This window comes from Dermacentor albipictus, chromosome 10 (assembly GCF_038994185.2).
Source record: "Dermacentor albipictus isolate Rhodes 1998 colony chromosome 10, USDA_Dalb.pri_finalv2, whole genome shotgun sequence".
Lineage (NCBI taxonomy): Eukaryota > Metazoa > Arthropoda > Arachnida > Ixodida > Ixodidae > Dermacentor > Dermacentor albipictus.
In genome coordinates, this window is record NC_091830.1 from 86,770,990 (window position 1) to 86,783,926 (window position 12,937).

The following is a 12,937-nucleotide window of genomic DNA, read 5'->3' on the forward strand; positions in this document are numbered from 1 at the left end:
TTGTTATTCGCCGGATCATGTGCGTAACTTGGGCTGTTGTATTCTTAAGCTTTAGAATTAATATTGTATTGGTGCGATCCGACTGTAAAACCATTCCCAATATCTTTACGCTCTGAGACGGTACGATGGTGTGTCCCTCCAGTTGTATGTTGATAGTGGGTGAGTCGCATGTCTGCTTCTTTCGCGGTGAGACCAGGAGTAGCTCCGACTTTTGGGGGGCGCAGCTGAGCCCGCATGACTTAGCATAGTCGCTCACCACGTCTGCAGCTTCCTACAAGCGGTTCTCCATTTCCCCGATGGACCTTGTGGACGACCAGATGGTAATGTCGTCGGCATATAGGCCATGCCGGATCCCTGGGATGTTATCGAGGAGCGGCGGTAGGCCTATTAGGGGGATATTGAAAAGGAGAGGAGATAACACTGCGCCCTGTGGTGTGCGGCGCCCGCCCAGTAGGAAGGGGTTTGTGGCTTTGTCCCCGACCTTTAGGATGGCTTTTCTATCTGAGAGGAAATCTCTGACATAGGAGTACGTCCTAGCCCCACAGCCCAGCGCGTTTAGCCTCTGTAGGATTGCTGTGTGCTTGACGTTATCGAACGCCCCATTAAGATCTAAGGCGAGAATAGCTGTGGGGGAGTTGCGTGTCGCTGGTACAATCACCTCCTCTTTCAGCTGAAGTAGGATGTCTTGAGTTGAGAGGAGTGGACGGAATCCTATCGTCGTTGTTGGAAGTTTCCCCGAGTCCTCCAGGAATGGTTGTAAGCGATTGAGAACGATGTGCTCTAGGAGCTTTCCTACACACGAAGTGAGGGAGATCGGTCGTAGGTTCTCAATGGCTGGTGGCTTGCCTGGCTTCGGTATCAGACGAACCTCGGCTATTTTCCAGTCCTCGGGAAGCTTTCCTTTCCCCCATACTTCGTTACGATGAGCGGTAAGCTCTAGTAGCGAGGGGCTGTCAAGATTTACGAGTGCCTTATTGGTAATTTGGTCCATTCCCGGGGCTGTATGGTGTCTCAAGCCCATTATCGCCGCCGTTACCTCATGTAGATGAATGTCCTCATCTAGGAGCTCGTTAGGGGTGCCGGTGTAGGGTGGCAGAGGCTCCGATGGCTGTGTGGGGAGGTAGTGGGCTTTGAGAGTCAAAAGGAGGTCCGCCTCATTTCCAAGAAATTGGTGAATTACTGGGGCCATATTGTGGTGGGATTCCGTTTTGCTGCTGGCCGGGTTGATTAAATACCTCAATAACTTCAAAGTTCATTGCAGAGGGGTGCATACCCGGTTCCTTATACCCAGTGACCCAAGTTGACATGAGAGAAGTTTGAAAAGAGGATCGAAATGGTCACATACCCGGCGTCCGAAGTGAGGGTGAAAAATGTTCATTGAAGGGCGGCACATCTGTTCCTCATACTCAGGGATCCAAGTTGGCGCGAGAGGTTTATTGAAGTGCGCAACGTACCCAGTGACCGCAGATAGGTTAAAGGAAGTTCATTGCAGAGCGGTGCATAGCCGGTTCCTTATACCCAGTGACCCAAGTTGACATGAGAGAAGTTTGAAAAGAGGATCGAAGTGGTCACATACCCGGCGTCCGAAGTGAGGGTGAAAAATGTTCATTGAAGGGCGGCACATCTGTTCCTCATACTAAGGGATCCAAGTTGGCGCGAGAGGTTTATTGAAGTGCGCAACGTACCCAGTGACCGCAGATAGGTTAAAGGAAGTTCATTGCAGAGCGGTGCATAGCCGGTTCCTTATACCCAGTGACCCAAGTTGACATGAGAGAAGTTTGAAAAGAGGATCGAAGTGGTCACATACCCGGCGTCCGAAGTGAGGGTGAAAAATGTTCATTGAAGGGCGGCACATCTGTTCCTCATACTCAGGGATCCAAGTTGGCGCGAGAGGTTTATTGAAGTGCGCCACGTACCCAGTGACCGCAGATATGTTAAAGGAAGTTCATTGCAGAGCGGTGCATAGCCGGTTCCTTATACCCAGTGACCCAAGTTGACATGAGAGAAGTTTGAAAAGAGGATCGAAGTGGTCACATACCCGGCGCCCGAAGTGAGGGTGAAAACTGTTCATTGAAGGGCGGCACATCTGTTCCTCATACTCAGGGATCCAAGTAGGTGGGAAAGGTTTATTGAAGTGCGCCACGTACCCAGTGTCCGCAGATAGGTTAAAGGAAGTTCGTTGCAGAGCGGTGCATAGCCGGTTCCTATAGCCAGTGAATCAAGTTGACATGAGAGAAGTTTGAAAAGAGGATCGAAGTGGTCACATACCCGGCGTCCGAAGTGAGGGTGAAAAAGGTTCATTGAAGGGCGGCACATCTGTTCCTCATACTCGGGGATCCAAGTTGACGCGAGAGGTTTATTGAAGTGCACCACGTACCCAGTGTCCGAAGATAGGTTAAAGGAAATTCATTGCAGAGCGGTGCATACCCGCTTCCAATACCCAGTGACCCAAGTTGACATGAGAGAAGTTAGAAAAGGGTCTCTAAGTGGTCCCATACCCGGCGTCCGAAGTGAGGGTGAAAAATGTTCATTGAAGGGCGGCACATCTGTTCCTCATGCTCAGGGATCCAAGTTGGCGCGAGAGGTTTATTGAAATGCGCCACGTACCCAGTGTCCGCAGATAGGTTAAAGGAAGTTCATTGCAGAGCGGTGCATACCCGTTTCCTATACCCAGTGACCCAAGTTGACATGAGAGAAGTTTGAAAAGAGGATCGAAGTGGTCACATACCAGGCGTCCGAAGTGAGGGTGAAAAAGGTTCATTGAAGGGCGGCACATCTGTTCCTCATACTCAGGGATCCAAGTTGGCGCGAGGGGTTTATTGAAGTCCGCCACGTACCCAGTGTCCGCAGATAGGTTAAAGGAAGTTCATTGCAGAGCGGTGCATAGCCGGTTCCTTATACCCAGTGACCCAAGTTGACATGAGAGAAGTTTGAAAAGAGGGTCGAAGTGGTCACATACCCGGCGTCCGAAGTGAGGGTGAAAAATGTTCATTGAAGGGCGGCACATCTGTTCCTCATACTCAGGGATCCAAGTTGGCGCGAGAGGTTTATTGAAGTGCGTAACGTACCCAGTGTCCGCAGATAGGTTAAAGGAAGTTCATTGCACAGCGGTGCATACCCGGTTGGTATACCCAGTGACCCAAGTTGACATGAGAGAAGTTTCAAAAGAGAATCGAAGTGGTCACATACCCGGCGTACGAAGTCAGGGTGAAAAAGGTTCATTGAAGGGCGGCACATCTGTTCCTCATACTCCGGGATCCAAGTTGGCGCGAGAGGTTTATTAAAGAGCGCCACGTACCCAGTGTCCGCAGATAGGTTAAAGTAAGTTCATTGCAGAGCGGTGCATACCCGGTTCCTTATACCCAGTGACCCAAGTTGACATGAGAGAAGTTTCAAAAGAGGAACGAAGTGGTCACATACCCGGCGTCCGAAGTGGGGCTGAAAGAGGTTCATTGAAGGGCGGCACATCTGTTCCTCATACTCAGGGATCCAAGTTGGTGTGAGAGGTTTATTGAAGTGCGCCACGTACCCAGTGTCCGCAGATAGGTTAAAGGAAGTTCACTGCAGAGCGGTGCATACCCGGTTCCTATAGCCAGTGACCCAAGTTGACATGAGAGAAGTTTGAAAAGAGGATCGAAGTGGTCACATACCAGGCGTCCGAAGTGAGGGTGAAAAAGGTTCATTGAAGGGCGGCACATCTGTTCCTCATACTCAGGGATCCAAGTTGACGCGAGAGGTTTATTGAAGTCCGCCACGTACCCAGTGTCCGCAGTTAGGTTAAAGGAAGTTCATTGCAGAGCGGTGCATACCCGCTTCCAATACCCAGTGACCCAAGTTGACATGAGAGAAGTTTGAAAAGGGTCTCTAAGTGGTCCCATACCCGGCGTCCGAAGTGAGGGTGAAAAATGTTCATTGAAGGGCGGCACATCTGTTCCTCATACTCAGGGATCCAAGTTGGCGCGAGAGGTTTATTGAAGTGCACCACGTACCCAGTGTCCGCAGATAGGTTAAAGGAAGTTCATTGCAGAGCAGTGCATACCCGTTTCCTATACCCAGTGACCCAAGTTGACATGAGAGAAGTTTGAAAAGAGGATCGAAGTGGTCACATACCCGGCGTCCGAAGTGAGGGTGAAAAATGTTCATTGAAGGGCGGCACATCTGTTCCTCATACTCAGGGATCCAAGTTGGCGCGAGAGGTTTATTGAAGTGCGCCACGTACCCAGTGTCCGCAGATAGGTTAAAGGAAGTTCATTGCAGAGCGGTGCATACCCGTTTCCTATACCCAGTGACCCAAGTTGACATGATAGAAGTTTGAAAAGAGGATCGAAGTGGTCACATACCCGGCGTCCGAAGTGAGGGTGAAAAATGTTCATTGAAGGGCGGTACATCTGTTCCTCATACTCAGGGATCCAAGTTGGCGCGAGAGGTTTATTGAAGTGCACCACATACCCAGTGTCCGCAGATAGGTTAAAGGAAATTCGTTGCAGAGCGGTGCATACTCGGTTCCTATACCCAGTGACCCAAGTTGACATGAGAGAAGTTTGAAAAGAGGATCGAAGTGGTCACATACCCGGCGTCCGAAGTGAGGGTGAAAGTGGCTCATTAAAGAGCGGCACATAACTTCTTCCTCATAGTCAGGGATCGAAGTTGGCGCGATAGGTTTTTCATTTTTTTTATTTGTTATACCCCTCAAGGCAAGGGCAATACAGATGGGGGGTGGTAAATACAAAATAATGAAGAAGACAAAAAAATTGGAGGACGCTTAAGCTTCGCCTTCAAGAGTGGAACGCGACAGCGTTCCCGTCGACCCGTCAAGGGGTGCAAGACAATGGGCTACGGCGCAGCGATCACTTACGAGGCACCCCGCATCGGACTTAGCGCCCACCTATCACGCGGTGAGCGTCGAGCAACGCAGCGTTCGGCGCGGCAACGAAACGTGCGCCTGAGCGAACGGAACGAACCAAAGAACTCGGTGTCTCGGAGGGGAAACGACCTACGCCAGCCAAACGTCGTGATGGGCACGGGCAGAAAGATAAATAGATAGTAATCTAAAGAAAGGAACGGCGCTTGATTCTGCAACCGGGAGCACGGTGGTGTGTCGTCAGGGGAGAGGGAGTCGGAACTGCGACGCGCCTTGCAGCGGTCCCAATGCGCGCGCGGCGCGCCTCCTGTCGGGGCAGCGCCGTACATTGAGAGGAGGGGGTCTTCTGTGTTTGCCGCAAGATGGCTCTGCATGTACGGAAAGCGCAGAAGAAATGCAGCGGAAACGCACTTCGCAACTCGTGTAATTGCGACTTCTGTACGTTACATGTTCATAATTAGCGATATACACCGCAGTATAACTTTCCACGGCTCGTTTCGAAGGCAACACCGCATTCACTAGAGGCGCGTTTGTACCGCTTGGAAGCATCGAACTCGTGGCTGAGAAACTTCAACGAAAGCATCGCATATTTACGAGATGTGTACAAACAGAAGGAAGAAAAGCTAGATTGGTGTGTTTACCTGGACGAACTCCTGACCGTAAAGCGTTTTTTTACCCACTTATGCTAACCAGACACAAGCTAGCATTTTATAGTGATGTTATGATGGTGTTTTTCACTGTATTGTGCGAAGTTGGCAATAAAGAAAAAAAAACTCGTGGCTGAGTGGCAGCGTCTCCGTCTCACACTCCGGAGACCCTGGTTCGATTCCCACCGAGCCAATTTTGGAAGTTGCTTTTTATTTATGAAGCGCCTGCCGTGATTTATCGCTCACGGCCAACGCCGCGGACGCCGACACCCGACACCGACGCCGACGACACCGGCTTTGCTGCGACACGAGCTCCTTAACGCTATCGTTTAAATACAGTTGGTTATATGAGTGTCGAAATGGCACCTGTATATACAATATTAGCTAAGGCTTGACGGAACTGCTCACTATTAATAAGGCCTACAACTTCGGCGGGAATATGGTTCCAGTCACGTGAGGTTCGCGGCAGGAATGAGTGTGAAAAATGTTTAGTGTTGCATGACAAAACGCCGACTTTGTACTGATGATCAATGCGACGGGATACTTAAATTGGATGGGGGATGAGATGATCTCGTAGAGCATATATGATGATGGTGCAACTTCTGGAAGAGGGAAATACGAGACACTTTTCTGCGAGATGCCAGGGATGGGAGGCAAAGATTAGATTTTATGTTAGTTATACTCGCTGTGCGGTTGTAGTTAGCAAGAATAAAACGTACACAGTTATTTTGAACCATCTCGAGGTCAGTGATTAGGTTTTCATGAGGAGAGTCCCATACCGGGGTCACGTATTCGAGTTTGGGTCGTAGTAAAGTTTTTATAACAGAAGTTTCAAATTAGTAGGTACGTTGAAAAGTTGCGACGCAGGTAGCCAAGCGTGCGATTGGTGTTTTTAATTATGTTATCTGTATGAAGAGACCAGCTTAGTTTAGAAGTGATGTAAACACCAAAATATTTATATGAAGAAACTGATTCCAACGACATGTTGTGAATATAGTACGACAGTATTGTGGATGTTTTCCTAGAAACACGAATGACTTTGCATTTGTTAATATTTAGCTCCATTAACCATTCATTGGGCCAGTTCCCTATAGTGGTAAGGTCCGGCTGAAGTAATTCAATATCGTTAGCATTGGCAACTTCTGTGAAAATGACGCAATCACCAGCAAACAGATGGATAAGGGAGTTCATAAGCGAGGGAAGATCGTTAATGTAAATTAGGAACAGTAGTGGTCCAAGGACGGAACCCTGTGGAATACCAAATAGTCGTCATATTTTCTTCGTGACACACGTGCAAAAAAGAAACTATAGCGCTAATTGCGCTAGAAACAAAACGCATACCTAACCATCCAAACCGCGTCTTCTCGCCCTTAATTCGGGAGCCCCAAATCCAGCTTCCGCATTTCACTAATGGATGCGCATGGCTCTGCCACAAAACCGGGCGGTAATGCCCAAGTTGCAACCAAATTTTGCTATGTTGGATGTAGGTTTCGATATTTATTTTTTTCTGAAAACAAACATAACTTATACATGAGAGCTGCCACGTGCCGGATGTTTGGAAGCAGCGCTGCCGTCTTCTTGTCATGCCTGAAAATAGACCAACGTTTCGGAATTTTCGATCCCCGCTTGTTTTTCCAGAACAGGCACGTGAGAATCAGGCAAAAACAAATATTTTTGCGAATAATATGTAGTGCCACACATTCTTTCAATAATAATTTTGGACTTTGATATTTTCACGCAACAGCGACGAAGAAAACAGCAGCGAAACTGTGAATAGCGAAACTTTTTGTTGGCCGGTGCCCACAAATGCAAGTTATACTCAAAGCACAACGGTAGCGGCGAACACAGCCAGCGATGGCCGGAATCTGATCAGCGGCGGGTCAAGCCAGGACCACTTACCCCCGTGTTCAGAAATGCATCTCAACTTGAAGCCCATGCTTGACTTGATTTTAATGACGCCTGTCGCGAACGCACCGAAACAAACGGGATATGCATCTTTGGCGCGTTTGCAACAGGCGTCATTTCTATCAAGTCAAGCATGAGCTTCAAGTCAAGATGCATTTCTGAATACGGCGGTTAGACTAGGAGTTCTGGCCAAGCGCGCCTGCTTTTATGCGTCATTCATCGAAGCTTCTGGTGTAATCGCTCGTGCCCGCGTGCTCTCGAGAAACTACTACACAATTCGTGTAGTGCATGCCGTCTGATAATACCTTGTTCGGCGAGGACATACACAACAGATACAAGGAACGGTAACATTCGCGAAAGTTCCAAATCACGAAGGCGCTTCTTGCGCTTGGCGATAACGTCTAACAATGCGTGGCTGGTCAAAAGCGGTCACCGGAGAAAGATAAACACGTACGCTAAATTTTTAAGCTAAAATTACAGAGAGAACCAGATATATACGAAATGTGGTAATGTAAGCTTTGTCACAATGACAACAGTATTCCTAAGAAATTTTGCTAGCGCATGCGTTGGCAGAATTTGCCAAAATTCAAATGACTCTCAAGTGAACACTTCTTTTTTTTTCCCAATGGTTTCCCATTAACAATTATCCTACTGTCAAAAAAAAATAACATCACTGATGGTTGAGGGCGAGGGTCGTAGCAGGTAGCCTGGAGTGACTAAAACACTGATATTGCTCTCTTCGTTTATGTTTTTTTAGGTTGTTGCTTATCTTCTGACATTGCAGAGTGTCCTGAAATATCTGACTTCTTGTTCGGAGAGACTACACTCATCTGCCTGCCCCCTTATTGGCACTGCGTATTTAGGTGTGGCACTGAATATGACAGGATCTGAAGAGCAATAAAGTGTTATTATTATCTTTGACGCGCAATAAACGCCGTGACAACTGCTGAGTCACATTATATTATTAATATTATTATTATTATTATTATTATTATTATTATTATTATTATTATTATTATTATTATTATTATTACTATTATTATAAAGCGTGAAATAATAGGCCAAAGCTGTGTGCTTATTCGTTTTCATGTCCAGATTTTTGGGGGTACTTGTTCAACCCGTGTTTCGATGCTTTCAATACTCTAGTTCTTCGAAGGTTTTGTGCCAAACAGCCAAGACCTCGATAGCGATCAGGCAAGATTGGCTTATCTCCGAGATATTCTGAAGACTTCGGGCCTGACGGCGCAGACCTGTGAGCTGTTGTATGGAAAGCCGCGAAAGAAAAGCGTCGAAACCATCCTGAGTGAGTACTAACTCGCTCTTTCGTCCATTCTTCATGTTCTACAGCATGAGTCCCGAATCTTTGAACTCGTGACTAACGCGGAATTGGCTGTGGTTATGAACATGAGAAGCTCAGCCACTCATGTTCAATACTTGCTAGTACTTAGCAATACCTTGCTATGGGTGCGGCTCGTCAAGTAACATCAAACAAGAAAAAGGAAAACACCAGGAGCAGTTCGTACAAATGTTTGCTACTGTATATTGTTAGCTAGTGCTTTTCGAAAATGATCATTGTTATTAATGGAAACAATGTCAGAAGGAAGTTCATTCCAATCTTTCGACGTACGTGGCAAAAATGAGTGTAAAAAGTGTGTCGTGTTACATGTACCAATTCTAACTTTATGATGATGATCTGTACGGTGAGATAAGTAGTATGGTAGCGATATGAATTTTGGGTGAAGTGTAGGGTGGTGATACAGCTTATGAAAAAATGAAAGGCGGGAAATTTTTCGACGTGTTGCTAGCGGTTGAAGACCCAGATTCGATTTCATTGAAGAAACACTCGCACCACGGTAGTAATTCCATAGAATAAAACGAGTGGCGTTGTTTTGGATGAGTTCAAGGGAATGTATTAGGTTTTCGTGGTAAGTGTCCCATATAGCTGCAGCGTACTCTAATTTTGGCCGTAACAGGGTTTTATAAAGTAGTAATTTTAAAGGAGTGGGAGCATGAGAAAAGTTACGGCGTAAGTATCCCATCAAGCGGTTAGCTTGATTAATTATGTATTCGACGTGATGATTCCATGTTAATTTAGATGTTATATGTAAGCCTAAATACTTATATGAGTTAGTAGATTCTAAAGCAACGTTATTCAAGTAGTACACAGGCAGATTATCGTTAGATCTGGATACTCTCAGAAATTTGCATTTGTTAATGTTGAGTTCCATTCGCCACAATCGGCACCATTTGCTGACGTTATTGAGATCGGCCTGAAGCAGGGAGATGTCGTGTTCGTTAGTTATTTCTCTGAGGATTACACAGTCATCTGCAAATAAATGTATGTCAGAGGTTATTGCTGAAGGTAAGTCATTAATGTAGATAAGGAATAATAAAGGTCCCAGGACGGAACCTTGGGGCACACCGGACTGAACGTCGCTATGAGGTGAGTCATGGCCATTAGCTGTTACGAACTGAGAACGGTTAGCGAGAAATGACTCAATCCATTTGAGAACGTTATGATCGAGGTTTAATTTGCTTAGTTTATAAAGTAAAAGTTTATGACACACTTTGTCGAAGGCTTTCGAAAAATCTAAAAAGATGCAATCGGCAAGAGAAGAACAGTCAAGTATTTGGTGTAGTTTGTGAGTAAATATTAATAATTGTGATTCACATGAAAATGATTTTCGAAAACCATGTTGTGATGGCGAAAAAAATGAATTAGATTCAAGAAAATCCGCAATTTTAGTAAAAATAACGTGTTCTAGCAGTTTGCAGCAGGTACTGGTTAATGATATCGGGCGATAATTTGTAGGTGATGTTTTGCTGCCAGATTTGTGCAAAGGAATTATTTTTCCTATTTTCCATTCTGATGGAACAGTAGATGTGTTGAGTGATTGTTGAAATATTTTGGTTAGTATAATGGAACTATAAGTGCAGGTGTTTTTCAGAAATTTAGCACTGATGTTATCAAAGCCGGGTGACGAATCCATCTTCAATGAGTCTATTAGTCGAATAACTCCGGGAACTTCAACAGTCACTGGAGGCATAGTTAAGAAGTTATAGTCATTTAAGATAGGTAGTTCAATATCAACTGTGCACGAGAAATTTTTAACAAAGTTATTATTCAGGAGAGTTGCGCATAGGTTTTTCGGAACAGGGTTACCAGAGCAAGTGTTAAGAGTGATAGAATCATCGGAAGGTGGATGTATGACACGCCAAAATTTTTTACGTTAGTTATCAGCATAGATGGTAATGTGGTTGATAAGAATGTTTCTTTAGCGCATTTGAGTGCGGCTACATAGGTGTTAGATGCTAATGTGTAGGCTTTCCAACGTGAGTCAGTGGGTGATTGCTTCGCGGAACGATACAATCGTCTTTTTTTGTTGGATAGTCGTTTTAAATGATTATTGTACCAAGGCGCGCGCGGGTTGCATGTTATAGTACGGGTTGGGATGTGTTTATTGATTAAGCGATTTACCTCTGCCGAAAACATTTTCCAGTTTGACTGCACACTACGATTTTCAAAATCACTCATGAATATGTTAAGAAATAGACTGAGTTCATTATTTATTGCTTCGAAGTTAGCTCTCTTGTAGTCTCTAATTATTTTTTTAGTCTTCGGAAGTTTCACAAACGCAGTATTAAAATGAATATTTAGCAATAAGTGGTCACTGATACCCGGTAAGTAATGGATGGTAGAGGCATAATCGGGACGATTGGTTAGGATCAAATCGAGAATGTTTGCGGAAGTGGATGTTAATCTCGTGGCTTGTGTGACTAATTGAGTTAATGAAAATGTAGTACAAATACCCAAGAAATCTTTTGAATCGGAAGAAGAAGATAATAAGTTAGGTATATCACTGTTCCAAACTATATTAGGAAAATTAAAGTCACCAAATAAGAAAAGAGGTGCAGAAGGAAACTTTGTCGTAATGGTACTAATGATATCATGCAATTCGTTGGTAAATGCGGGTGACGAGGAAGGTGGACGATAGCAAACGCCTAAAATTACCTTTTGATGGTTCAGAGTTGCTGTAGCCCACACTGATTCTAGATTGGTGCTGATGTGAATGGGTGACGATGGGATGCGTTTCGAAAGGGCAAGAAGTACGCCGCCACCACGGCGCTCTGTTCGGTCACAGCGGTATATCGTGAATTGTTTGCTATCATGAAACAGTTCTGAGTCTTGAATGTCATTTGAGAGCCATGTTTCAGTTAAAGCTATTATATGGGCTGAACACGTGCCAATTGCGGATGATAATGAGTGAATGATAATGAGTGAAATCATATTACTGAATGACTGAGTACCAGGTCTAGGACTGAAGAAGTATTTAATGTTACACATGTAGGTGAAGCAACCATGTGTGACGGACTGAAGCCAGAACATACGGTGCTAAATTGCTCAGAATATATGCAAGACTGCGAAAGAGGGAATGCACACAACCATTCAATTACGGAGAAGTTATTCATAAGCAGTATATGGGCTGCTCGAAACTGAACTCTAATGTGACTTAAAGAATCATGAATTTTCTTAAAAAATGAGTTTATGCAAGACGGTGAGCGATAAGACATACCTCTGATGAGTTTTGTTAAATGAAGCCTCAAATCGGTATTTACTGGCTCACAAAAAGAATTGATGTTCTCGTTTATTGTTAGGAAGATGCCACCACTATTTCTCTTGATTTTGTCATTACGATACACAACCTATTTTGGCTGTAATAAAAACGCTTTGAAATTTGTATGTTGTTCTTTCACCAAGTTTCTGTTGGCACTATCTCGTCAGAATTAATATAATTACACCACTTAGTTCATTTTTCATTGTTACAATACTATGTACGGTCGTGTGAAATATTCTGATGGTTGATGCTGAGCAAGAGCCTTCGGCTCTTGCGGTACCCTATGGCATTACAAAAGGGCTTACTCGACCAGAGTAGAAGTGCAAGAGGCAAAGCGTTTCCTCCCCTACTCGTGCTAGTGGAAGGTCCTACTTCGTATGCACTGTTGAATATTGATATACGTTGAATCGTTTCATGCCAAACCAGTAATCCTTATTATTATTTTTTTCGCTTTAGGTTCGGTTCTGGTTCGAAAACATTCCAAGAATGCCGGTCCGGACTGGGTTTCAGCTTCAGCTAATTCCCGTTCGAGTGCGCTTTTCGGTTTGGTTCAACACACTGCTTGAGAAGGCAACTCCGGTGATTTTTCGAGGTCAACGCATCTAAAATTCGCTCAGTGCGTCTTCTGCGCGCTTGCATCATTTCTTGAAAACGTCATAGTTGCGCAAATTTTTTTAAAAATGAATTTCGTTCATTTCCTCGTACCACCTGCCTTGCAGGCTTTAAGCTGCTGGCCATGCTGTACTATGACGAAAAGGGCGGTATAGCAGAGCATGCTGGGAATGAATCGCAGACGACAGGGCCGAGGAGTGAGCTAGTAGTGGTGAACTAGTGGTTGGTGTGAGAATTTGCTGTCGCGAAAAATCACGTTCTCTGTGAACGGGCAAGAGATGGGACGCAAGTGGCTG

The 12,937-nt window shown here is 45.1% G+C and overlaps 1 protein-coding gene across 1 annotated transcript in view; it reads left to right on the forward strand.

The window, feature by feature from the left end:
- LOC139050569 (juvenile hormone acid O-methyltransferase-like) overlaps window positions 1-12,608 on the forward strand; it is a 38,035-nt gene extending 25,427 nt beyond the window's left edge. The window contains exons 3-4 of the mRNA XM_070527114.1: window positions 8,560-8,716; window positions 12,486-12,608. Coding sequence (XP_070383215.1) covers window positions 8,560-8,716; window positions 12,486-12,595 — 267 coding nt within the window. The 3' untranslated portion in view covers window positions 12,596-12,608. The remainder of the gene's footprint in view (window positions 1-8,559; window positions 8,717-12,485) is intronic.
- The last annotated feature ends 329 nt before the right edge of the window (window positions 12,609-12,937 follow it).